The sequence below is a fragment of the Dipodomys merriami genome, unplaced genomic scaffold, assembly GCF_024711535.1.
Source record: "Dipodomys merriami isolate MVZ:Mamm:240054 unplaced genomic scaffold, mDipMer1.0.p SCAF_7, whole genome shotgun sequence".
In the NCBI taxonomy this organism is placed as follows: domain Eukaryota; kingdom Metazoa; phylum Chordata; class Mammalia; order Rodentia; family Heteromyidae; genus Dipodomys; species Dipodomys merriami.
In genome coordinates, this window is record NW_027206290.1 from 69,556,823 (window position 1) to 69,580,829 (window position 24,007).

The 24,007-nt window shown below is 47.0% G+C and overlaps 1 protein-coding gene across 2 annotated transcripts in view; it reads left to right on the top strand.

Annotated features, from left to right (window-relative positions):
* Window positions 1–753: 753 nt before the first annotated feature.
* Ttll9 (tubulin tyrosine ligase like 9) overlaps window positions 754–24,007 on the top strand; it is a 41,763-nt gene continuing 18,509 nt past the window's right edge. For both annotated transcript variants that reach the window (XM_070007018.1, XM_070007019.1), the window contains exons 1-5: window positions 754–844; window positions 6,911–6,954; window positions 13,238–13,330; window positions 18,779–18,890; window positions 19,430–19,615. In XM_070007018.1, the coding sequence (XP_069863119.1) occupies window positions 830–844; window positions 6,911–6,954; window positions 13,238–13,330; window positions 18,779–18,890; window positions 19,430–19,615 (450 nt within the window). In that variant the 5' untranslated portion in view covers window positions 754–829. The remainder of the gene's footprint in view (window positions 845–6,910; window positions 6,955–13,237; window positions 13,331–18,778; window positions 18,891–19,429; window positions 19,616–24,007) is intronic.

Genomic DNA, 24,007 nt, shown 5'->3' on the forward strand with positions numbered 1-24,007 from the left:
GAAAGAAAGCTCAAGACTCTGAGTTAAAACCCCCGCACAACAAAACAAACATGGTGATAGTGATTCTATCCCAGTCAATCAATATGGCAGAAGAGACTTCTTTTTTTCTCTCTCTTTTTGAGACAGGGTCCACTATGTGCCCCAGGTGGCCTCCAATTTGCTATCTTGTTGCAGTCTCTAGGATGCCAGGATTACACTCATATGCTACCACAGTGGGAAAGATCACCAGCACTAGTGACTAGTCATGTTACCAAATGACCAAGTGTCTTGAATAAGGAAACCAAGTTATGCCATTCACCGAAGGTGACTTGCAGTCTTTTTAGATGCAAAGCTTAGACCTGAGGGCGGCACTGGACAGTAAGTGCCCTCAGCAAACACTCAGCCATTGGTTTTTGTTTGTTTTGTCAGTACTGGGGTTTGAAATCAGGACCTTGTTTGCCTTGTTGGAGCTTTACCACTTGAGCTACTCCTCCAGCTGTTTTTTTTTAGACGAAATTAAAGAAATGAAGGTTTAATTCTTGGGAGGTTGGGACACCACATAAGCAGGTTGGTGGTAGTGCTCGATTCCAGAGTAATCCTTTTGTGTATTCCAGGGTCATGGAAAAGTGGGGCTGGGAGTTGACAAAATCCCGGGATCAGTGCTGCCAAAACACCCTAGCTTTCAGGGGCTCCAGTGGGCGGGGCCTTCCTACTCCGCCGAGAGGCGTGTCCTCGGATCATCCAATCAGAATGACAAATCCGGGCGCCCTCTCCGTCGCCCTGGCAACGAGACGCCCAGGCTGGCCCGCGGCGCGCTGGCGGTTTGGATCGGGCCCTGGAGAACAGTGTCATGTCACGACCGAAGGTAGGTGTGGAAGCACTACAGATGCTTTTGTGGTCTGTAGAGAGTGGGAGGGGAGCCGCAGGAGGGATTCAGAGCTGGGGAGGGAGCATCTCGTGGATGGTTTCGGGCTGCGAGGAGTGAGGCACACGAGCGCGGAAGAAAGACTACAAGTTCCGGCATGCTGCGCGTTCCACCTGAGATGCCGCGCATGCCCCGCGAGCCCAGCCTACTGGCGGGAGAGTTGCCCTGTCTGAGTCTAAACCTACTCTGGGTTTCCTAACCTGGAAAGCATTTAGAGACTTCTTTTTCATCCTGCCTCCCGCCCAGGCAGTCATCCGTCTGTCTGTCTGTGCACCCATCCGCACAACCTCATTAGTGCCTTTTTCATCTTCATTGCTGGCTAGGGTCACAGAGGTAAATCAGACAAGTCCCTGCCCTCTAGGGACAGGCAGGTAAGCCAGCTCCATTTGAACGTTAGGAAAAATAAGACGCGTAGAAGAAAAACAAATGGATTACTCTAGAATCCAGCAGTACCACCAACCTGCTTATGTAGTGTTCCAACCTCCCAAGAATTGTACCTCCATTTCTTTAATTCTGTCTCAAAAAAAAAAAAAAAGCCCCAAACAAACAGCTAGAGGAGTGGCTTAAGTGGTAGAGCTCCAACAAGGCAAGCAAGGTGAGACCCTGATTTCAAATCCCAGTACTGACAAAACAAACCAATACCAAGTTTATCTGCTTTCAGAGTGCTGCGTGTCCCCTGTTAACAAGGATACATTGCTCCTGTGGATGTTTGTTTCATGTCTGTATTCCCTGCTAGATTCTGGGACCTAGTTTCCATTCCCTATATCCCTAGTGCCCAGCTCAGAGCTAAATTACAGGTGATAACTTTTGCATTACTACTGTAGACTACCCATGTAGTTGCTCAAGCAAAAAACTGGATCTCCAGTTTGACTCCCCCATATCTCACATCCAGGAATACCTTCTCTTCTAACTCACTGAATGAATACTGAATTCATTCTTCTTCATTCTTCTCTCTACCTCAGCTACCTTATGCTAATTATGTCCACTTCTTAATTCAAAAGTGTGTGTGTGTGTGTGTGCTACTAATGAGGCTTGAAACCAGGGTGTGGGTACTTTTTTGCTCAAGGTTGGCACTCTACCACTTGAGCCACAGATCTGCCTCCAACTTTTTTTTTTTTTGGGGGGGGTGTCCGGTCGTGGGGCCTGAACGCTGGGCCTGGGTGTTGTCCCTCAGCTCTTCAGCTCAAGGCTAGCGCTCTACTACTTGAGCTACAGCGCCACTTCTGGCTTTTTTCTTTTTGCTTATGTGGTGCTGAGGAATTGAACCCAGGGCCTCAAGCATGCAAGGCAAGCGCTCTACCACTGAGCCACCTTCCCAGCCCATGCCTCCATGGGTGGTTAATTGGAGATAAGAGTCTCAGAGACTTTCCTGTCTGGGCTGGCTTTGAGTCCCATGATTCAGATGGACCTCAGATTCAGTCTCCAAGCAGCTAAGATTATATTCATGAGCTACTGGTGCCGAGCTCACACTTCACTTTTTAGAATATTATTAGAAGGGAAATATTTCTTCTTCACTAGCCCCTTCCCATATCAACCTGACAGAAAGGGAACTGGGGGATATAGCAGTAGACTCTTGGCAGTTTGTCCTGCGAGTGTCAATGTGGCTGGCCCATGTTGGATGAGAGGAAAAAAAATAGACTGCTTCTTTGTGACATTACGTATCTCATTGTTCCTGTTGGATAGAGAAGCAACTGTCATCTACATATGGATGTAGGAATTTGGGGGTTTCTTTTAAATCATCTAGGGAAATGGGAATTTGAACATATGAAGAGAATGTACATGATATACTGTATTTGCCTTCACAAAAATATGCCCAGAGAGGGTCAGAGGTCAGAATGCCCTGTGTTTCAACCTTTCATCTTCCCTTCTCAGGGTATAGCCCCTTTGGCCTCAGCTCTGAGGCATCTGAGGCATGCTGGGAACTATGTAAGGACCAAGTAGAGGTAATAAATTGAATCAGGAAGAGAGAAGCTAGGGCTGAAGGAGCTAGGTAGGCAGTGAAGCGGCCTCTGGTGGGTTGGTGCAAGGTCAGCCACCTTGTGGAAGGTCTCAGCATGGATGTTTCCACCTGACAGGTAGGTCCAGGGAGTTGGAGCAAGGCCTGCGGCACGCTCTATTATCAGGCATGAAGGAAACTGCTCCTGACGTGAACAAGTATTCTTCCTGACTCAGCACCAACTGTGCCATTCATGCCCTCTTTCCATTTTGTACAAAGCAATATGAGAATCAAGTCATCTGAGTTGTTTTTTTCCCCAAAAAAGCTATTTTCTAAAGATTTTGTATAATTTAAATGCACTATTTTAGTAGTTTGGGGTATTATTCATATCCCTGGAAATGCTTTTCACATCAAGATGGTAATAGGACTTCTATTTCAGGCAATATGGCAGATGAAATTCTTGAAAATACTCCTGACACACTTATATTAAAATATAACAGATACCTTTGGAAAGATATAGTTGAGTTTTTATGTCTCTCTGTGTGTGTATGTGTGTGTGTAACAGAGATAGATATCCAAGACACATTTAAAAAAAAAAAGGAAAACAAAAACGTCACTTCTAATTCTTCCTTCTCCTTGGGAGAAATTTGCTCATCCCACAAACAAGAGACTTGAGGAGTAGGAGACATGTTGTGGGGCCCTCTGCACAGGACTGACAGCTCTCTTTGTTTCTTGACCTCTTTATCCATAGCATCAGTTTACCCTTGGGCAGTGGGAGACAACTAGAAGGCTAGTCACCCTTAGCTGGGAGCTCAGTGGAAAAAATTTTCTCCCTAGGAGCTTCCAGGTTTCTGATCCCTTGGGAGGGTTGGGAGGATGTGGGTTCTTCCCCGGGGTGGGGGGGTGGGGGAGTCTCTGGAGCTCTGTACTTTTCTTGTATGCCTCACCCATCTCAGCAATTCCTGCTGGCTGGCTGTTATTTGTGTACTTTGTAATAGCATTTGGGATAAACCACTAAATATTTAAAACACTTAAAAAAGCAACTCTCTCCCCAGAACTCAACCTTGGATGGGTCTTCAGGCTAGTCTAGGAATTGCTAACTAAGATATGAAAGTTTTAGTTCTTGGAGTATCATGCAGAAGCAAATTAAACATCTCCCAAGATCCATGACTCTGACTTTATAATGCTTGAGTTACATATAATAATTGCATTCTAATTATACCTGCTTGTGATAAATCCTCAGAAAATTAGGGAATCATAATAATAAATGTGCTCAGTTTGGTAGAAGACAAATATTAGAACCTGAGGCTGGTTTTTGTTTTCTGGTACTGAGAATTGAACTCAGGGCCTTAGGGCTCTACCGTTTGAATCACATCTCCATCCCTCATTCTTGAAATAGGGAGTACTTCCTCCTAAAATCAGGAGCAGGCTGAAGATGTCTGCTGTCATCACTTGCAGTCAACACAGTATTAGATATTGGCCAGAACAGTTAAGAACAAGCAAAAGGAAATAAGAGGCATCAATATTGAAAAGAAGAAAGCAAACACGCCCTTCTTCACAGATGACATAATTGTATACATAGAAACCCCCTCAGGCTGGGAAGGTGGCTCAGTGGTAGAGTGCTTGCCTTGCATGCCTGAGGCCCTGGGTTCGATTCCTCAGCACCACATAAGCAAAAAGAAAAAAAGCCGGAAGTGGCGCTGTGGCTCAAGTGGTAGAGTGCTAGCCTTGAGCTGAAGAGCTGAGGGACAGTGCCCAGGCCCAGAGTTCAGGCCCCACGACCGGACCCAAAAAAAAGAAACCCCCTCAAAAAATCTACAAAATAACACCACTAATCATTTAACTAGAGCATTCAATACTAGATCAAAATATATAAATGGGCTTCTGCACTTGTATTAGTTTCTAATGGCGGCTATAACAAATCACCAATTTAGTTGCTTTAAAAACCACACCATTCAGCCGGGCACTGGTGGCTCACGCCTGTAATCCTAGCTACTCAGGAGGCTGAGATCTGAGGATCGCGGTTCAAAGCCAGCCCGGGCAGGAGAGACTGTGAGACTCCTATCTCCAATAAACCATCAGAAAACCGGAAGTGGCGCTGTAGCTCAAGTGGTAGAGCGCTCGCCTTGAGCTGAAGAGCTGAGGGACAGCGCCCAGGCCCAGAGTTCAAGCCCCACCACCGACTAAAAAAAAAAAAAACAACACACCATTCTTGAGATTGGAAGTCTGATGTGAAGAGGGCCACGATGCTAGGGAAGAATCTATGTTCTCACTTTTAAATTTGTAGAGTCTATAGCTATTCCTTGGATCCTGTCTTTCTCTCATTATGTAACCTTACCACAGATTCTTCTGCCTCCTTGATCCACATTTAAGGACCCTGGTGATTATGCCAGGCCCACCCAGATGATCCGGAATTATGTATGTGAAGGTCAATTGATTAGCAACCTAATCCCATCTTTCACTTCCCTTTGCCTTGTAAGGTGGGGGTATTTACAAGTTCACATGTTACATTCATCAGATAATTAAAAATGAAATAAAAATACTATGTACAATAGCATCATGATATCAGATAACTATGGGTACAATTAATTTAGAACATGCAATACTTCTATATTGGAAATGAGAAACTATTAGAAAGGAAATTAAAAATGTAGATTGATGGAGAGATGGACCACATTCATGGAAGACTCAGTACATTATGATATCACTTCTTCCCATGAATGATGTGTAATCATCCCAGATTGGAATTCATGGTAATTCAAAAAAAAATCCCAATGTGCCTTTTAGTAGAAATTGGCAAGCTGATTCTAAAATTTATATTGCTAGGGTGAGGGATAGAGCTCAATTATAAAATGCATGTGTAGAATATACAGAATCCTGGGTTCAATCTCTCAGCACCAAATATAGACGAAACAAATGCAAAGGATTCGTACTTGAAAAGACAATATTGAAAAAAACACAGTTGCTACCTTATGCTACCTGATTTCAAGATTTACTAGAAAGCTACAGCAATTAAGATAATGTGACAGTGACATAAGGACAGCAAACAAGCAAGTAAACACAAGAAAATAGAGTCTAGCAATAGATCCAAACACACATGGTTGATTGAATTTTGACAGACATACCAGTGTGAGTCAGTGAAGAAAGGAAAACTTTGCAATCAAAGGCTCTGGAGTCGGGGTGCTGTGGCTCATGCCTGTAATCCTAGCTACTCAGGAGGCTAAGATATGAAGATTACAGGTCAAAGCCAGCTCCAGGCAGGAAAGGCTGTGAGTCTCTTAACTCCAGCTAACCACCAGAAAAGTGGAAATGAAGCTGTGACTCAAAGTAATAGAGTGCTAGCCTTGAGCAAAAGAACTGAGACAGCACCTAGGACTCGAGTTCAAGCCCCACCACTGACAAAAAAGAAAAAAAAGGCTCTGGAGCAGTCTATGGAAAAATAGAATTGAAAACAAGGAAATAGGATTCACAATGTGATGTTTAAAAGATTAGCATTGGGGCTGGGAAGGTGGTTTAGTGATAGAGTGCTTGCCTTGCATGCATGAGGCCCTGGGTTCGATTCCTTAGCACCATATAAACAGAAAAAGCCGGAAATGGTGCTGTGGCTCAAGTGGTAGAGCACTAGCCTTGAACTGAATTGCTGAGGGACAGTGCCCAGGCCCAGAGTTCAAGCTCCATGACCGACAAAAATAAATAAATAAATAAAACAAAACAAAAAAAGTATAAAAGATTAGCATGGTTTGACAAATAAATGCTGACTGAGTTGGAGAGGCTTGGATGGCAGAATAGAATACAATTGCATTTCCTTTTTGAGGGACTAATTTCCTTGGATTTTATAAAGCAATGTTCACCCATCTCCCATCGTGGGCACCTAGAACTGGTTTTGCCTGTGGAGCAAGCCTGCCATGAAGTGGGCCCTGCGAGACTGGTAAATTCTGCCCCAATTTTCAGGGTTCATGATTACTAGCAGATGAAAACCTGGTCAAGATGGCCTTCCCAGGTCAGGACCTGGGCAAAAGGAAGGTGGGTATGCAAAGCCAGTTATTTCCTTTTCTTTTTTCTCCTTGCAGAATCAAAACTATAAGGGCCATGGAGTGTCCAAGGGAAAAGAACGGTGAGTGGTCCCACTGTCTATAAATACGGGATTAATTTTTTTCACTCCCTGCATTCCTTTCCCTCCCTTCCTCCCATTCCCCTTTCCCTCAATCTCTCTCTCTCTATTTTCTTTCCTTCAATAATTATAATGATAACAGTGACACGCTCTAATGGTAATTCCATGATGATAGTAATAGTAGTAATAATAATAAGCACTATTGTGTAGTAATAATAATAAACATCTATTGTGCACTTTCTATGTGCCAGGCCCTGGCTACTTGCTTTCTCTGTATCATCTCCTTGAGTCCATACTACCACCCTTTGAAATAGACACTGCTATTGATACTGTCCATGGAGAAACTGAAGCTCAGTGAGGCGAAATGACTTGCTAAAGAAGAGATCCTCTGGTCAGTTAGCAGCAGAGCCTGTTGGCTTCTGTGGCCCACTATCTAACTCTACTCTCCTACTTCTTCACCACGATGTGATGCCCCAATGCCTCCAGTGTCTCCCGGGCCCAGCCCCCTGTCACTCTATGCAGAGCAGCCTGAGTGCAGAACCTCTTTGAGTTTCCTAAGGAATCCATCTGCATCAGGCAGAGGTGAGCACTGCACTTTCCTGAAGCTGTTTGGTGGGAGTTGGAGTTCACATTGTGCACACCAGGGGCAATGTTTTATTGATCAGAATCGATCTGTGTGAGAGCTAGGACCATACGTTATGCTAGGGGCATTATACTGTGTTACTATTCTGTGGCCTGCTTTCATCCCCTGACACTGTATTTTCTGAGTTGACCCTCAGATGCCTGCAGCTCTGGATGCGTTGTAACTGCTTTGTCAGTTCTTTGTGAACCAGGCCTGGAGGCAAGCCTGGGTGAACAAGCTGATTTGGAGGGAGATCCTAGTAAGCACCAGAAGTGGGAGAGGAAGAAAGCAGTGAGAGGTCCATCCCCACCAGGCAATTGCTGGGGGCTGGCTGGTGGTTCCAGCCCTCTGGAGATTCCTGGGAGAGAATGTAGACCCCCACCCCCACTGCCTCAGTGACAGAGCTAGAGGATTCCTCCCCAGCTTCGCTGAGTGTGTGCAGCTGTGGAAAGACAAGTCCTGGCTAAGCAAGTTTGGGGCCAGAGAGAGTCCTGGTGAGAGAGCTACAGGGACTGGCAGGGGCTGGCAGTGAAAGGCCCACTATTGGCATGCACAGAAATGGAGACTGCCCAAGGGATGTGAGCAGACCAGTCCCTCTCAATTGTAAGAGCTATAGGTTCTTTCCCAGAAAGTATTCACAATTCTAGATGAGCATCTTAATAGACACACAGGTGCCTATCTAGGATAAACTCCCAAGGTCCAGACACACATACCTTGACTTTATTAAAAGTCACCAGGGTGCTGAGAATGTGGCGTAGTGGTAGAGTGCTTGCCTAGCATGCACAAAGCCCTGGGTTTGATTCCTCAATACCACATAAACAGAAAAAGCCGGAAGTGGCGCTGTGGCTCAAGTGGCAGAGCTCTAGCCTTCAGCAAAAGAAGCTTAGGGACAGTGCCCAGACCCTGAGTTCAAGCCCCAAGACTGGCAAAAAAAAAAAAAAGAAGCCACCATGTGTCTTCCACCAGCAGAGGAGAAATTTTCGTCAGTCCCTGGGTTGCTGAAACTTGGATGGGTAGGCTTTTTCCATGGCACCTGCTGGCACTGATAATGCCAAGTTACTCTCCAAAGCTTATCCAGGTTGCTCTTAGTGGCATTGTGCAATCATTGTCATTTTTTGCAAGAAACACTTGGTGTTTGTGTGATGCCACCATTCTCTCCAACTTGATGGATTTTAAAACTGTATGTTTTAAGTTTTTTGTTTGTTTTTAGTATCTACTTGCTCTTCTCTGTTGATTTTTAGTTAAACCTACTTATTTAATTGATTATGATCATTTTTTAGATAGGTCTTTCTAGGTAGCCCACACTGGCCTTGAACTTGCAGTCTTCCTGCCTCCATCTTTGGAATGCTGGGATTAGCTTCTTGTACTGCCACAGCTAACTTATTTTATTTATTTATTTATTTATTTATTTAGTCAGTCGTGGGACCTGAACTCTGGGCCTGGGCACTATCCCTGAGCTCTTCAGCTCAAGGCTAGCACTCTACCACTTGAGCCACAGCACCACTTCCGACTTTTTCTACTTATGTGGTGCTGAGGAATCAAACCCAGGGCCTCATGCATTCGAGGCAAGCACTCTACCACTGAGCCACCTTTCCTGCCCCAAAGGATTGTACTTTTTTTTTTTTTTTGGATCGGTTATGGGGCTTGAACTCTGGGCCTGGGCGCTGTCCCTCAGCTCTTCAGCTCAAGGCCACAGCTCCACTTCCCTTGTTTTTATTTTTATTTACTTCTTGTTGTTGTTGTTGATGATGATGATCATGCCAGTCCTGGGGCTTGAGAACTCAAGGCCAAGCTGCTGTCCCTGAGCAATTTTGCTTATGGTTAGGGCTCTATCACTTGAGCCATAGCTCACACTTCCAGTCTGTGTGTGTGTGTGTGTGTGTGTGTGTGTGTGTGTGTGTGTGTGTGTGTGTGTGTGTGTGTGATTATTGGAGATATGACTCTCATGGACTTTGCTGCCCAGACTGGCTTCAAACTATAATCCTCAGATCTCAGCCTCCTGAGGATTTAGGATGACAAGAATGAGCCACTGATGCCCAGCTCTTATTTTATTTTTTAAATAGTTTCTTTGTAACAGTGTTTCTCAAGTTTTGAACCCTGGATCCCTTTACAACTTAAAAATTAGTAAAGGCCCAAATTAACATGTTTATGTGGCTTGTATATATTAACAGTTACCATATTACAAACAAACTGGTAAAAATGTTAAATACTTATTAATTTATTTTAACAATTACAACAGGGCTAGAAGCATAGTTCAAATGGTAGACACTTGCCCAGGAAGTGCAAGGCCCTGAGTTAAAAAGCCAGTATCACCAAAAAAATACTTCAATAATATTCTTATTCCACAGTAGGATAACTCACATATTTTTGGGTACTGTAACTATATTCCCTGCCCTGCATTTGCTGAGCTATATAGTGGCTGTACATTGTACCTTCTGTTCCTGTGTGCACTGACCATATGTGGGAATACAGTTGATTTATCTATTGTCTTGTGTCTTTTGATTGAACTAAACTATGAGTTGAACTAAACAGGAGTTGTTTTAGGTTACTTGGGAGTTTTTACAGTTACCTACAGTCAGGCACCAATGGCTCACCCCTGTCATCCTACCTACGCAGGAGGCCGAGATCTGAGGATTACTGTTCAAAGCCAGCAAGGGCAGAAAAGTCCCTGTGAGATTCTTATCTCCAACTAACCACTCAAAAACTCAAAAACCAGAAGTGGAGTTGTGGCTCAAAGTGCTAGGTTTCTGCAAAAGGCAGAACCCAGGGCAGTACCCAGGCCCTGAGTTCAAGCCCTGCACCACCACTACCACCACCACCAACAAAATGAACAGACTCCTTCCTTCCTTCGCCATCTGCATCCGTCCTTTACCTTTTGTGGGGCTGGAGGTGGGGACTTCCAGGGCTGCACTGTGTGAGTAGTGAGTGGTGTAGAGACCGTCATTTCACCATCATTGCAATACTAGCTGCCTGCTTTTTCAGTGTTCATTACAATGGGGAGGTTTCTTAGTTTTTTTTTTTAATCTTGAATGGATATTTAACTTTGTCAAACACTTTTACTTATTTTTCCTTCTTTTCTGTGCTGCTGGGATTTGAACTCAGGATCTCACACTTGCTGGGCAGGTAATCTAGCACTTGAGCCTCATCTTTAGCTCTTTTATGCTTGAGTTATTCTTCAGGAAGGGCTTCACATTTTCATGTGGAATAGGCTTCTGACTACCATCCTCCTATCTATGGCCTTCCATGTAGCTTGAATTGCAGACATAGACCAACATGCCATCTTATTAGTTGAGATGAGAATCAAAAATTAACTTTTTGACTAAAGTGGCTTCAAACCAAAATCCTCCCAATTTCCGTCTTATGAGTAGCTGAGATCACAGCCTTGTCAAATTCTTTTTATGCATCAATTGATATGATCATGTGATTTTCCTTCTTTATCCTATTAAGAGGATAGATTACATTGATTTTGTAATATTGAATCAGCTTTGCCTACAGAAAAAAATCCATTTGGCTCTGGTATACAATTCTTTTTATATAATGCTGAATTCTATTTGCTGATTTTGAAATTTATTATTTCATTTTTGGTGCTGGGGATGGAACCTAGAACCTTGAGCATGCTGGGTAAGTGCTCTGTCACCAAACTACACCCTCCATCCTGGTCTATAGCTTTCTTTTTTTCTTTTCTTTTTTGTTGGTAGTAGTGCTTGAACTCAGAGGGCCTGGGCACTGTCCCTGAGCTTTTTTGCTCAAGTCTAGTGCTCTACCATTTGTGTCAAAGCATCATTTTCTGGTGGTTAATTAGAGATAAGAATCTCACAGACTTTCCTGCCCAGGCTAGCATTGAACTGCAATCCTCAGATCTCAGCTTCCTGAATAACTAGGACTACAGGCATGAGCCACCAGTGCCCAGTTTATAGTTTTCGTTTTGTGTGCTCTTTTTGATTTTTGAAATCAGGTTATACTAGCTTCACAAAATAGGTTCAGAAGCTTTCATCCCTCCTCTTCCTTTTATTCTGGAAGAAATTGCATAGAATTGGGGTGGAATCTGACTTTTAGCATTTTGGAGAATTCTCCAGGGTAACCCTCTGAGCCTGGCGATGTCATCTTTCTCTCTTTCCTTTCCTTTCCAAGACTAGGACTCTTACCTAATACTTTCTCTCATTTGCTAGTGCTCTTCCAACTAAGCCACACTTCCAACCCCCAAGATGTCTCCTTTGAGAGTTGTTATATGATGAACTCGATTTCCTTAGTAGTTATGGAGCTGTTTGAACATGTTTCATCCCAGATGAGCTGTGTCATGTGCTTTAAGGACTGTATCCTCCCACGCTGTCACCCTTAGGTGTGGAGGAGGTGTTTGTACTCCTTACTGCCCCTGCGGTGTCTGCAGAGTCTGTAGTACTTCCCCATTCTATCACTCCTCCAGGAATTGTGTCTTCTTCTCTTTCCTTTGTCAGTTTGGCTGATGAATGCATTTGTCAATTAAAAAAATATTTTCCAAGAACTAGCCTGTAATTTGCTTGATTTTCAATGTCATTGATCTCTAGCTGTCCTATAGGCCTCCTTTGATGTCACCCCACAGTAGGAGGGACACCTCATGATTGGGTAGCAGGGAATTCCAGGCTTTCTATGTGGCCTCCAGTGACACATATGTGTGTGCATGTGTGTGTGTGTGTGCGTGTGCAGAAGGAGAGCAAGATGAAAGCACGCCTTGGCCTTGGCCTTGGCCTTCTCCATTGTCACCCCAGCAGTGGTGTTGGGTTATCTTCTATAATCTTGTAGGATCTCTAGACTCCTCCTGGCCACCTCTGACATAAATGGACATACAGTTATTGTTTTCCTGTCTGTTTTCCATTCCATCCTTTGGCTAGAGAGCTGGCTTGTTTGTTGTTTGTTTGTTGGAATAGCTGGTTTTCGTTTTATATGTGCCCATTAGCAATTCACTGGCTTTTTAAAATCTTCAATCTGGGCTATGAGACAAAAAGCAAACTCAAGCATTCTTACTGTGTCACCTTTAGGCTTCAGGTCCCTAGCTGGTCTGCCTTCTTCTCTACCTTTCAGTCATCCTAAGTCTGTTTCCTAGACACTGTTTATGGTGTTTAGTCGTCTATGTAGGAGGAATGGGGGAAAGTTCATCTGTTCCATCTTCCCAGATGAATTTCCAGAAGAGGCCTTGCAAACACTTGTCACGTGATGCAAGCATCTGTCATGGCTCATGGAAAGCAGCCAGACTGTGCCTGGGACATAGTAAATACTTGCTATTTTCCAACAACTCAAAGATTTTTTTTATTATTTTACATATATTTTTGGTACCAGTACTACAGCTTGAATTCAGGGTCTGAGCATTGTTTTTTTTTAGCTTTTTTTCACTCATGGAGGGTGCTCTACCACTTGAGTCACAGCTCTATTTCTGGCTTTTTGATGGCTAATTAGAGATAGCAGTGTTAGGAACTTTCTTGCCTGGGCTGGCTTCAAACTGAGATCCTTAGACCTTAGCCTCCTGAGTAGCTAGGATTACAAGCATGAGCCACTGGCTTCTTGTCATGGTTTTGGAATTCTAGATGTGGAATTTGATCTTCTTTCCTTCCTTCCTTTTCCCATCTGTGGATCAACCTAGTACAAAGGTTGATCCTAAGCAAGTATTCTTTCTGTTGCCTTGATTTGCAGAGAGCAGAGAACATTAGTCCGGTTCAAGACAACGCTTATGAACACACTCATGGATGTTCTACGTCGCAGGCCAGGATGGGTGGAAGTGAAAGAGTAAGACCCCCACCCCACCCCCACCCTAGCCCTCACCCCCACCACCAGCTCAACTCTATTCCTTCTCCTCTTAGTCCCTGTCTTCCTGAGTTTTTCCTTCCCTGGGTACTCACAGAGTCTTAGTCTAAAGTGCCAGCGTCATTCATTAGCACTCAAATGTGTCAGGTGCATTAGTGACATCATCTCTATGGTATTTAAGCTCTACAACCACTCAGTAAGATAAAGCTGTCTTAAGAGTTGCTGCTTAGGACCAGTTGGAGAAAGTGTGTAGCTCCTCCCCAGCTGGACATTCAGTAATTGGCTCTTGATAGAAACAAGGACTTGGGCCACACAAACTGGCTGGCTGTTGTTAGTGCGGCTGAAGTTTAGAGGCTTCTTCAGTGTGGCTGTGTATCCATCTGTCTGTCCCATTGAGGTCCACATCAGGAAGTTAGAGATGGGGAGGGCATTACAGACACTGTCTAGTTCTGTCTTTCCATTCTGCCTGCCTCTGAGCAAGGTTTCATGGTCCAGGTGCAGCTCTGGTCCTGCCCTCAAACTCCAGGTAGCAGTAGGAAGGAAGTTGGCAAGAATAAGAAGGACAAACTCTAAAGTCACATCTTGCTAGAAGATCTTAGCCATGTAGCTTCACCTAGCTGTAAGGAAATCTGACAAATGTCCACCTCATTTCTCAGGTAAACTCTGAAATTATGTTGTTGTAGAAATGGGGAGAATGGAAGCCAGGTGCAGGCAGCTTATACTTGTCATCTTAGTTACTCAGGAGATTGAGATCTGAGGGTCACAGTTCAAAGCCAGCCTGGGCAGACAAAACCAAGAGACTCTGATAACCAATTAGCTAGCAAAAAGCTGGGAAGCAGAGGTATGTCTCAAGTGGTAGAATCACAAAAGCTCAGGGACACTGTCCAGGCCCTGAGTTGAAGTCCCTGGATTGGCACAAAAAAAGGAGGAGGAGAAGGGGGACAGAAGAGGGGAGGAGGAGGACAGAAGAAGGAAGGAGAAGGAGGAGGAGGAAGGAAGAAGGAAGAGGACAAGGAAGAAGGAAGAAGGAGGAGGAGGAAGAGGAATAGATGGCTAGTCTGTCTACACCTGTTGCTTAGCAACAGCTGCGCCTACTAGACACTGCAACACCATTGAGTAGTCACCCTCTAGTCTTTCAGTGGGGGTTCTTACCATCCCTGCCTCACTAAAGAGAAACCTGGGCACAGAGGAATGGGCATGCCACGTTTGAGCTAGGGTTTGTGCCTAGTCTTCAGCAGGGTCAGGTGTAACTCCACCCTATCCTAGCAGCCTCTTAGGGAAGGATCATGAGGCTCTGCATTTACAACTCTTATTTGTAGCCAGGTACCAGTGGCTCATGCCTGTAATCCTAGCTACTCAGGAGGCTGAGATCTGAGGATCGCGGTTCAAAGCCTGCCTGGGCAGGAAAGTCCATGAGACTCTTATCTCCAATTAACTACTAGAAAACTGGAAGTGACACTGTGGCTCAAGTGGTAGAGTGATTGCCTTTGAAGAGCTGAGGGACAGTGCTCAGGCCCAGAGTTCAAGCAAGCCTCATAATTGACAAAACAAAAACAAAAACATAGAAAACCCTCTTATTTGTTTGTTTTCTGTGGCACTAAGGCTGGAACCCAGGACTTTGCTCATATTAGGCAAGCATGCCCCACCTGAGCTCCCTGAGCTCCACCCCTGGCCAGAGGCAGGAACAGCACAGAGTAGTGCCATGCGTCCCCCAGCCCACTGTGCCACATTCAGAGTTCATGATGCCGGTGTGTCTCACCAATGGGGATGTTTCCTCCATTGCCAAGTTAAAGCAAGGCGTGCCAGGAATTGCCAATGAAAATTTGTCTTTTTTTTCTTTCTTTTTAATTTGTTTTTTTCAACTAGGAAGTTCTCTTTGTGGGAAGATACTTTGACACTCTGTAAATATCCTGTCATCAACACAACTTCACAAAGTGATTTTATAATCTGTGTGGGTGTTTGTGCATGTGCGCGCATGCGCACACGCCAATTCTGGGGCTTGAACCAGAGCCTAGGCACTATCCCTGAGCTGGTTTGCTCAAGGCTAGTGCTCTACCACTTGAGCTACAGCTCCATTTGTGTGTGTGTGTGTGTGTGTGTGTGTGTGTGTGTGTGTGTGTGTGTGTAAGAGTCTCTTGGAGCCCGGTGCCGGTGGCTCACACCTGTACTCCTAGCTACTCAGGAGGCTGAGATCTGGATCATGGTTCAAAGCCAGCCTGGGCAGGAAAGTCCGTGAGACTCTGATCTCCAATAAACTACTAGAAAACTGGAAGTGGCATTGTGGCTCAAGCGGTAGAGAGCTCACCTTGAGCTGAAGAGCTGAGGGACAGTGCCCAAGCCCAGAGTTCAAGCCCCATGACCGACAAAAAATAAATAATAAAGAGTCTCTTGGGTTTTTCCTTCCTGGGCTGGCTTTGAACCAGAGCCTCAGATCTCAGCCTCTTGAATAGCTAGGATTATGGCAGGAGCTATCAGTGCCTGGCTGTCTCTGAGCTTTAGTGCTCAAGACTAATACTCTACCACTTGAGCCACAGCTCTACTTCTGGCCTTTATTATGATTATTTTGTGGTTAGTTGGAGATAGGAGTTTCATGGACTTTCCTACCTGATCTGGCTTTGAACTGTGATCCTCAGATCTCAACCTCCTGAATAGCTAAGATTAGGAGCACAAGCCACTGGTGCCCAGTGGGTTTTTTTCAAATAAGTTTTTGTTATTACAATTTCAAAATGGAAACTCTCACTCAATTCATGCCGTCTTCACTTATTACCTATTTTTCTGAGTGAAAGGAATTTCTACCCATGTTTATTCATTGTGATTGATTTGCCCCCCATCTTGAGCAGACTTTCCCTTCCTTGATTTTTTTTTCCCCAGTAGGGAAACTGAGGCCAGGGGAGGCAGGCCAAGACACACAAGTGTGGTGGTCTGCAGCAGGAGGAGAGTCAGAGCTCATGACTGCTGCTTGGTGGGCCCTGCCTGGCATGGTCCAAGTTGGAAGAGAAGATGGCCAATGTGTCTAGGTGAACATCCCAGCCCACACCCCAGACTGTGTGGCTGTGTGTCTGCAGTTTACAAAGCACAGCAACATTTCTCGGGTGGGTTTCCATTGCTTGAGAAAGCTCCTCATGTTCGCTGTGCCTGCAGGAACAGCCTGGGGAAGGCTTGGAGGAGGACATGGATTTTCATTCATCACATATGACAAAAGTAGGAATGATATTTATTTATTGCTTTTGTCGGTTGTGGGGCTTGAATTCAGGGCCTGGGCGCTGTCCCTGAGGTTTTGTGCTCAAGGCTAATGCTCTAACAGTTTGAGCCACAGCTCCACTTCTGGTTTCCTGGTGGTTAATTGGAGATAGAGTCTCATAGACTTTTGTGTCTGGGCTGTCTGTCTTCAGATCTCAGGGTCCTGGTAGCTAGGATTACAGGCATGAGCCACCACTGCCTGGCTTGGGAATGTAATGTCTGACTCCAGTGTCACTCCCAGCCATGAGTGTCACCATCTGTGTGTGGTGTTTGCTGCATACTTAGATTGACTCATTTGCTTAAATGAAAGTGCTTTTATGTCACTATGATAGTATCTGTAAGATTATGGGTTTGTTCTGCTATTTCTCTGGAGCTCCCCGCCCCCCCCCCCCACACCTGCTAATGAACATTAAGCAGGGACCTGCCTGTGAAACTTGTAAAATTGTATTTGGAGGTGGGAAGTTGGAGACCCATGTACTGAGAGACGTCACCACACCGTGCCCAGTCCACCCCCACTGCCACCTCTGAGCTTAGTGTCAGGCTGCTACTATCTCCACGCCATAGGCTCCTGTATGTATGGTCAACACTCCAGGAGAGCCATCCAGTTGACAGCCACAAGGAAGCAAGAGAAAATCTGGTTTTTATTTCAGGGAAATAATTTTTTTTTTTGGTCCGGTCGTGGGGCCTGAACTCTGGGCCTGAGCACTGTCCCTCAGCTCTTCAGCTCAAGGCTAGTGCTCTACCACCTGAGCCACAGTGCCACTTCCGGCTTTTTTCTTTTTGCTTATGTGGTGCTGAGGAATCAAACCCAGGGCCTCAGGCATGCAAGGCAAGTGCTCTACCACTGAGCCAACTTCCCAGCCCTATTTCAGGGAAATTCTAAAGTGAGCTTTCATTCACAACAGATAGCCAAACTTCTGGGCCATGGCTCCAGGTGTGCTTGCTCTGTAACAAATCTGAAAGTTTAGCTGTTTATCCAGGCATGGTGACACATCCCTGTAATCTCAGCATTCAGGAGGCTGAGTCAGGAGAATCATGAGTTCCAGACCAGTCTGGGCTACGTAGGGAGAATCTAAAGGGTGTTGTAGTAGTAGGGCTCAAACGCTCTCTTGTTTGTTTGTTTGTTTTTTCCTTCAAGGCTAGTGTCTACCACTTTAGCCACACCTCTACTTCTGGCTTTTTGCTGGTTAAATGGATATAAGAGTCTTACAGTTTTCTGCCTGGACTGGCTCCGGACCAGGATCTCAAATCTTAGCCTTCTGAGGAGCTAGCATTACAGATGTAAGCCACTGGCATCCAGCATTAGCTATAATTTTTCAACTAAAAAATAGGATGCAGGGCTGTGCCTTAGTGACATTGCTCTGTACAAGGACTTACCTGGGTTTGATTCCCTACATAAAACAAAGGCTTCATTATTTACACCTGGCATGGTGGCACGTACCTGGTGTAATGAATCCCAGCACCTCGGTATCTGAGCAGGAGGATCTCAAGTTCCAGGCTGGCTTGGGCTGTACAGTGAGACCCTGTCTCAACAAGTAGAAGCTATCCAGTAGTGCTGGTTTGTTACTTATTATCTGGTTGGGGTCTGGGCACTGTCCCTGGGCTCTTCTGCTAAAGGATAGTGCTGTATCACTTTGAGTCACAGCTCTATTTCCAGTTTTCTGGTGGTTAATTGGAGATAAGAGTCTCGCAGGCTTTCCTGACTGGGCTGGCTTTGAACCAGGATCCTCAGATCTCAGCTTCCTGAGCAGCTAGGATTGTAGGCATGAGCCACCAGTGCCAGGCTGTCACATTTCTTTTGTGCACCCCAGCACTAGCTCCGATTTGTCCCCCTCCTGGGCGAGGTGATGAAGGGCAGGGTTAGACTGCGGTCAAGCCAGTGTGGGGACCAAGCATGGCCATTGTACCTTAGCGCTCAGATCATTGTCCCCTCCTGGGGCGGCTCTGAGGTTTAGTGAGAGGGGACTCAGGGATCTGGAAAGAGCTTACAGATGTGACTGGATCCCCCCTGGATGGTGTGGGCAGGTGAGGTGACAGTGGATGCCCAGGCAGGTGGCATGGGCTGGCCCGTCCTGCGTCCTGGGGCGAGGTGGGGACTGCGGTGCCGAGGGGCTGCGCGTGGCCAGATCTGCTGCAGGCCCCCTCCCCTGCCCCAGCCCTCAGGTCATGACCCTTGTCCTCCCACCCCAGTGAGGGGGAGTGGGATTTCTACTGGTGTGACGTCAGCTGGCTCCGGGAGAACTTTGACCACATCTACATGGACGAGCACGTGCGGATCAGCCACTTCCGGAACCACTACGAGGTGAGCCGGCCGCCGCCTACCCGCTGGTACCGCGCATGCGCATGCGTGCAGCTCTGCCACACCGCTGTCCCTCTGGTTAAGGGGGAGGGGAGGGGACGGGGGAGGGAAAAGGGGGAGGGGGAGGGAGGGAGGGGAACAGGGGAAGGGGGAGAGAACAGGGGGAGGGGAGGGGAACAGGGGAAGGGGGAGAGAACAGGGGGAAGAGAGGGGATGGGGGAGAGGGAGAGGACAGGGGGAGGGGGAGGGGACCAGGGGAGGGGACGGGGAGGGAACAGGGGGAGGGGGAGGGGAACAGGGGAGGGGACGGGGAGGGAACAGGGGGAGGGGGAGGGGAACAGGGGAAGGGGGAAGAGAACAGGGGGAAGGGAGGGGATGGGGGAGAGGGAGAGGACAGGGGGAGGGGGAGGGGACAGGGAGAGGGGGAAGGGGGAAGGGAACAGGGGAGGGGAGGGGAAAAGGGGGAGGGGAGGGGAACAGGGGGAGGGAGAGGGGGAGGGGAGGGGCTCACCTCCCGCCCTGCCCACCCCGCTGCTGCCCAGCTCACCCGCAAGAACTACATGGTGAAGAACCTGAAGCGGTTCCGGAAGCAGCTGGAGCGCGAGGCCGGGAAGCTGGAGGCCGCCAAGTGCGACTTCTTCCCCAAAACCTTCGAGATGCCTTGCGAGTACCACCTGTTCGTGGAGGAGTTCCGCAAGAACCCCGGGATCACCTGGATCATGAAGCCTGTGAGTGCTGGGCTGGGGCGGGTAGAGTGAGCATGCGCAGTGTGCCAGCCCCCCCCCCCAGGCTCTCGCAGGTCAGTCGTGGTGAGGGCAGGCCGAAAGCCCAGCAAGGTCGTGTGTGAGGTCACAGGTGTGCTCTGAGTCCCTAAAGAGAACAGTGTCAAGAGCGGAAGTGGCAGGGGCGTCTCCCCAGCTGGGCCAGCTGCCTGAGGCCTGAGGCCAAACCCTTTGATTCATGTACTCGTGAAATCACTTATTAAGTTGTGTGACCTTAGGCAGGTTAGTCAACTTCTCTGTGCCCCGGGTCCCCACTTGCAAAGTGGAAATAACTGCAGTACTCAGCCGTTGCATGAGTAAACGAGTTAACGTGGGTAACATTATAAGTAATCAACAAGTGTTAGGACGCTAAGAATGAGTACTGAGCTTTAACCCACAGGGTGTCGTGGCATCAGCCTGGAAAACAGGGGAGGAAGGGAGGGCAGGGGAAACGGCAGCCCTTGGGGAATGAAAATGAAAAATGAGCAGAAGGCTGAGCATGGTGGTGCGCACCTGCCCTCCCAGCTCTCTGGAAGCTGAGGCAGGAGGATCATGAGTTTGAGGGTAGTTTAGGCTCCATAAAGAGGCCCTGTCAAAGATGAAAGGGAGGAAGGGAAGAGAAGGGAGGAGGAAAGGCAAGGTGAGAGAGCACCCGTGAACAGACCAGCCCTTCCTCCTTGCGGCCCGGCTGCCATACAGTGGTGTGCCATCACAGCCTGGAAGGGTACCACCAAGGCCTGCTTCTGTTCTCTGGGCCTGAGAAGGGGCCCAGAGAAGGGGGTAGGGGGCTGGTGGGATGGTGCAGCCTTCCCCATGGAGCTGGAGAGGGACATAGCCAGTGGCCTGGCAGATTTAGCCAGTTAGTGTAGATGCGTGGAAGGGGAGCCTGGGCAGAGCAGGGCAGGGCAGAGCAGAAGAAAATGCACAGAGGGTACCCTGAACGAGGGACGCTGTGCCTGGGGGGGTGGGGGACGGCACTAGTGGCTGGGGCATCCTGGGAAGCCACCAGGCAGAGCTGTGGTTGGCAGCAGAGGTGTGGCACAGGAGCACCATTGATCCACCAGGAAAGGATTCCAGCTCCTAACATTATCCTCTCAGACAGATGATAATTTGTGCTAATTGGGAATGAGCAATTGCATATTACGCCGATTCCTTTCCCAGCCCACGGCCTTTGTTAACAGCACACACAGCGACAGCTGTAATTAAGAGGCGGGATCTTTGCTCTGTGTGTGCGCACGCGCGCGTGCACTGTCCCTGCACCTTGCTTATCCTCGCCCCTTGTAGCGGGGGCTGTGGGAGCAGTGCTGTCTAGTCAGCTCTAGATAATTGTGTGTCTGCCAGTCATGGGCCCCATGACCCTGTGACCCCCAAGCAAGTTATTCATACCACCAACCCACATCCTCCTCCTCACCCACAAGCTGGGGGGTTGCAGATCTGCCTTAGAAGGCAGAGATAGTTGCCGAATTATACATGTTGTATACGAGAATCACCAGGAGTGTCAAGGGCTTGGCAGGAGATGCCCAATAGTTGGCTGTTCTTCTTACCAATTTCTAGGAGGCCAGGGAACATCCTCTCTTCACCCTGGGAAATGGTACTGCTTAAACCTGAATACAGCTGGGCACTGGTGGCTCCCATCTATAATCCTAGCTACTCAGAAAGCTGAGATCTGAGGTGCCAGGGCACACAAGTCCCTGAGACTCTTATAGACAATAACCAGCAAAAACCTGGAAGTGGAGATGTGGCACAAGTGGTAGAGCACCAATCTTAAGCAAAAAAGCTAAGGGACAGTGTCTAGGCCCTGAGTTCAAGCCCCAGTACCATCACAGTAAAATAAATCTTCTTTATTGAGATATAATAGACATAAAAGGCTATATGTATTTAAGCTACACAATGAATGAATTTAGAGGTAACCGTAGCCATGGTGTTTTTCAGAGGATAAAGTATTTTTGATTACAAAAGAAAACAACTATGTTGGAAGACAGTTATCAGTCCATGCTACTCCTCCAAGAAACAGATGCCCAAAAAGATGAAGCATGCCAGTGTTTTGTATGTTGAGAGAGAATGTGGCAGGGGAGGATAGCTAGAGAGGGAGGGAGAGAGAGAGGGAAAGAAGGAAGGGAGGGAGGGAGGGAGGGAAGGACCTAGTTTTGGGGAAGTCCCTTCTGCTTGCTCCTCATTCCTGCCCTTGACTGGGAACAGCCCTGGCAAGGAGGCCTGGTAAGGTATGGGTCCCAACCCTGCTTAGCAGGCTGCAGCTGGTGCTCTCACTGGATTATCCTCCTGCAGCTGGAGGCCTGGGAAGTGCATCTTATGGCTGCCACACATGGAATTAAAAAATCCCGTGTGCCACCGTAATGTATGTGTTTTTCATTAACTATTAAAGGCCTAACAGCAGGCCCCCTCGCTACCATCATCTCCAAGTCACAAGTTGCATAAACACTACTTTGAGATCTCTGCAACCATTGTGTTATGAAAAGAACTGATTTCTTCTGATTGGCAACACCATAGGCAGAGCGAATACTCTTGTGAAGTGTTGCACAGGAGAAGGAAATTCAAAATATAGTTAAAGGCTATTGAAAAGTCCATAGACTTATCCTCTAGTAACAGCAGTTAATCTAGCTGGACACCTGGAATCTTAGCTATTCAGGAGGCTGAAATCTGAGGATGGTGGTTCGAAGCCAGCTTGAGCAAGAGAATCTATGAGACTCTTATCTCCAATTAATCAATAAAGAGCCAGAGGTAGGACTGTGGCTCAAGTGGCAGGTGGGGGCTCTTACTTCCCCAGCCCACAGGACCACAGGAGGGATTGGACAGCAAGATGATTGGTGGGTGTGTGGGAGACCACCCACTGACTTCATTCAGCACCTGGGGAATGGTGACAGCCTTGACTGTCCCATGACAAATGTGGCCCCCTAGGGACAGGGAAGGGTTGACAAGGGGATAAGGATGAGAGGCTTGAGCTGTACCAAATCTATGACTCATTCATAATCCATCCTAATATTGTCTTTCAATCACAAGTACATCTTTTTATATATGAATTAGGGTTACTAGCATTTTGCCTGGGCCTGACTAGAACTACAGCCCTCCAGTCTATTCTTCCAGAGTAGCTGGGATTATAGGCTTGAGCCACAGTGCCCTTCCATAGGGCTTTTTTTTTTTTTTTTGATGCTTACATGAGGTAATGTAGACATGTGTCTGAGCAAGCATTTGCTCTCATTGTTTGGAAGCATTCTTTAAAAGTTAGTGCTCTGCATCCTAGCTCCTTAGGAGGCTGATCCTTGAAGATCACAGTTCAAAGCCAGCCTGGCAGAAAATTCATGAAAACAAACAAAACAAAACCAAACCCAATGTGGAGCTATGGCTCAAATGATAGAGTGCTAGCCTTGAGTAAAAACCAAAATAAAACTCAGAGACAATGCCCAAGACCTGAATTTCAAACCCCAAAACCAGCACACACACACACACACACACACACACACACACACACACACACACACACACGCACGCACACACACACACACACACACACACTGCTTACTCACAGTGCTTTGATTATCTGTTGCTGGGTACTAAGCCACCACAAAGCGGGAGACTTGAACCAACAATCAGGTCTTTTCAGCCCACGAGCCTCCAGCATGGGCATCTGGCCAGGGCAAGTTCCCTGTAATTCTGCATCCACTGGGGCATTCTGCTGAACGCTGGGGCTGCCCCATGCTGTTGGCTGGGAGTTCCACCAGGGCTGAGGGCTGGAGATGACTCAGTATCCTCCCGGTGGCTTCTTTGTGTGACCTGGTTTTCTTCATAGCATGGCTCTGGGCTTCCAGGGCCACTATCCTAAGAGACAGCAGGTGAAAGCAGACAGTGACACTTGGACTTCATGTGATTATTCAAAACAGTACTGAAGGCTCACCCAGATTCAATGGGAAATACTGACCTCACTCTTGATGGCTCTGGAACTCACATGGGACTGGAGATACCATTATGTTTTGTTTTGTTCTGTTTTTCTCAGTCATAGGGCCTGAACTCTGGGCCTGGGCACTGTCCCTCAGCTCTTCAGCTCAAGGCTAGTGCTCTACCACTTGAGCCACAGCACCACTTCAGGCTTTCTCTGCTTATGTGGTGCTGAGGAATCAAACCCAGAGATCCATGCATGCAAGGCAAGCACTCTACCACTGAGCCACCTTCCCAGCCCACCACTATGGTTTATTGTCTTAAATCTCTGAAGTCTTATTGTGTGGAAAGTTACTTGTCATTCTTTGGGTGTCTTCCCTTCAGAATAGGGATGGAAAGCTGCTAAAAAATGGTTTGAAAAATAAAGATATTTCATTATCTCAGTGCCATAGGCTCAGGCCTGAAATC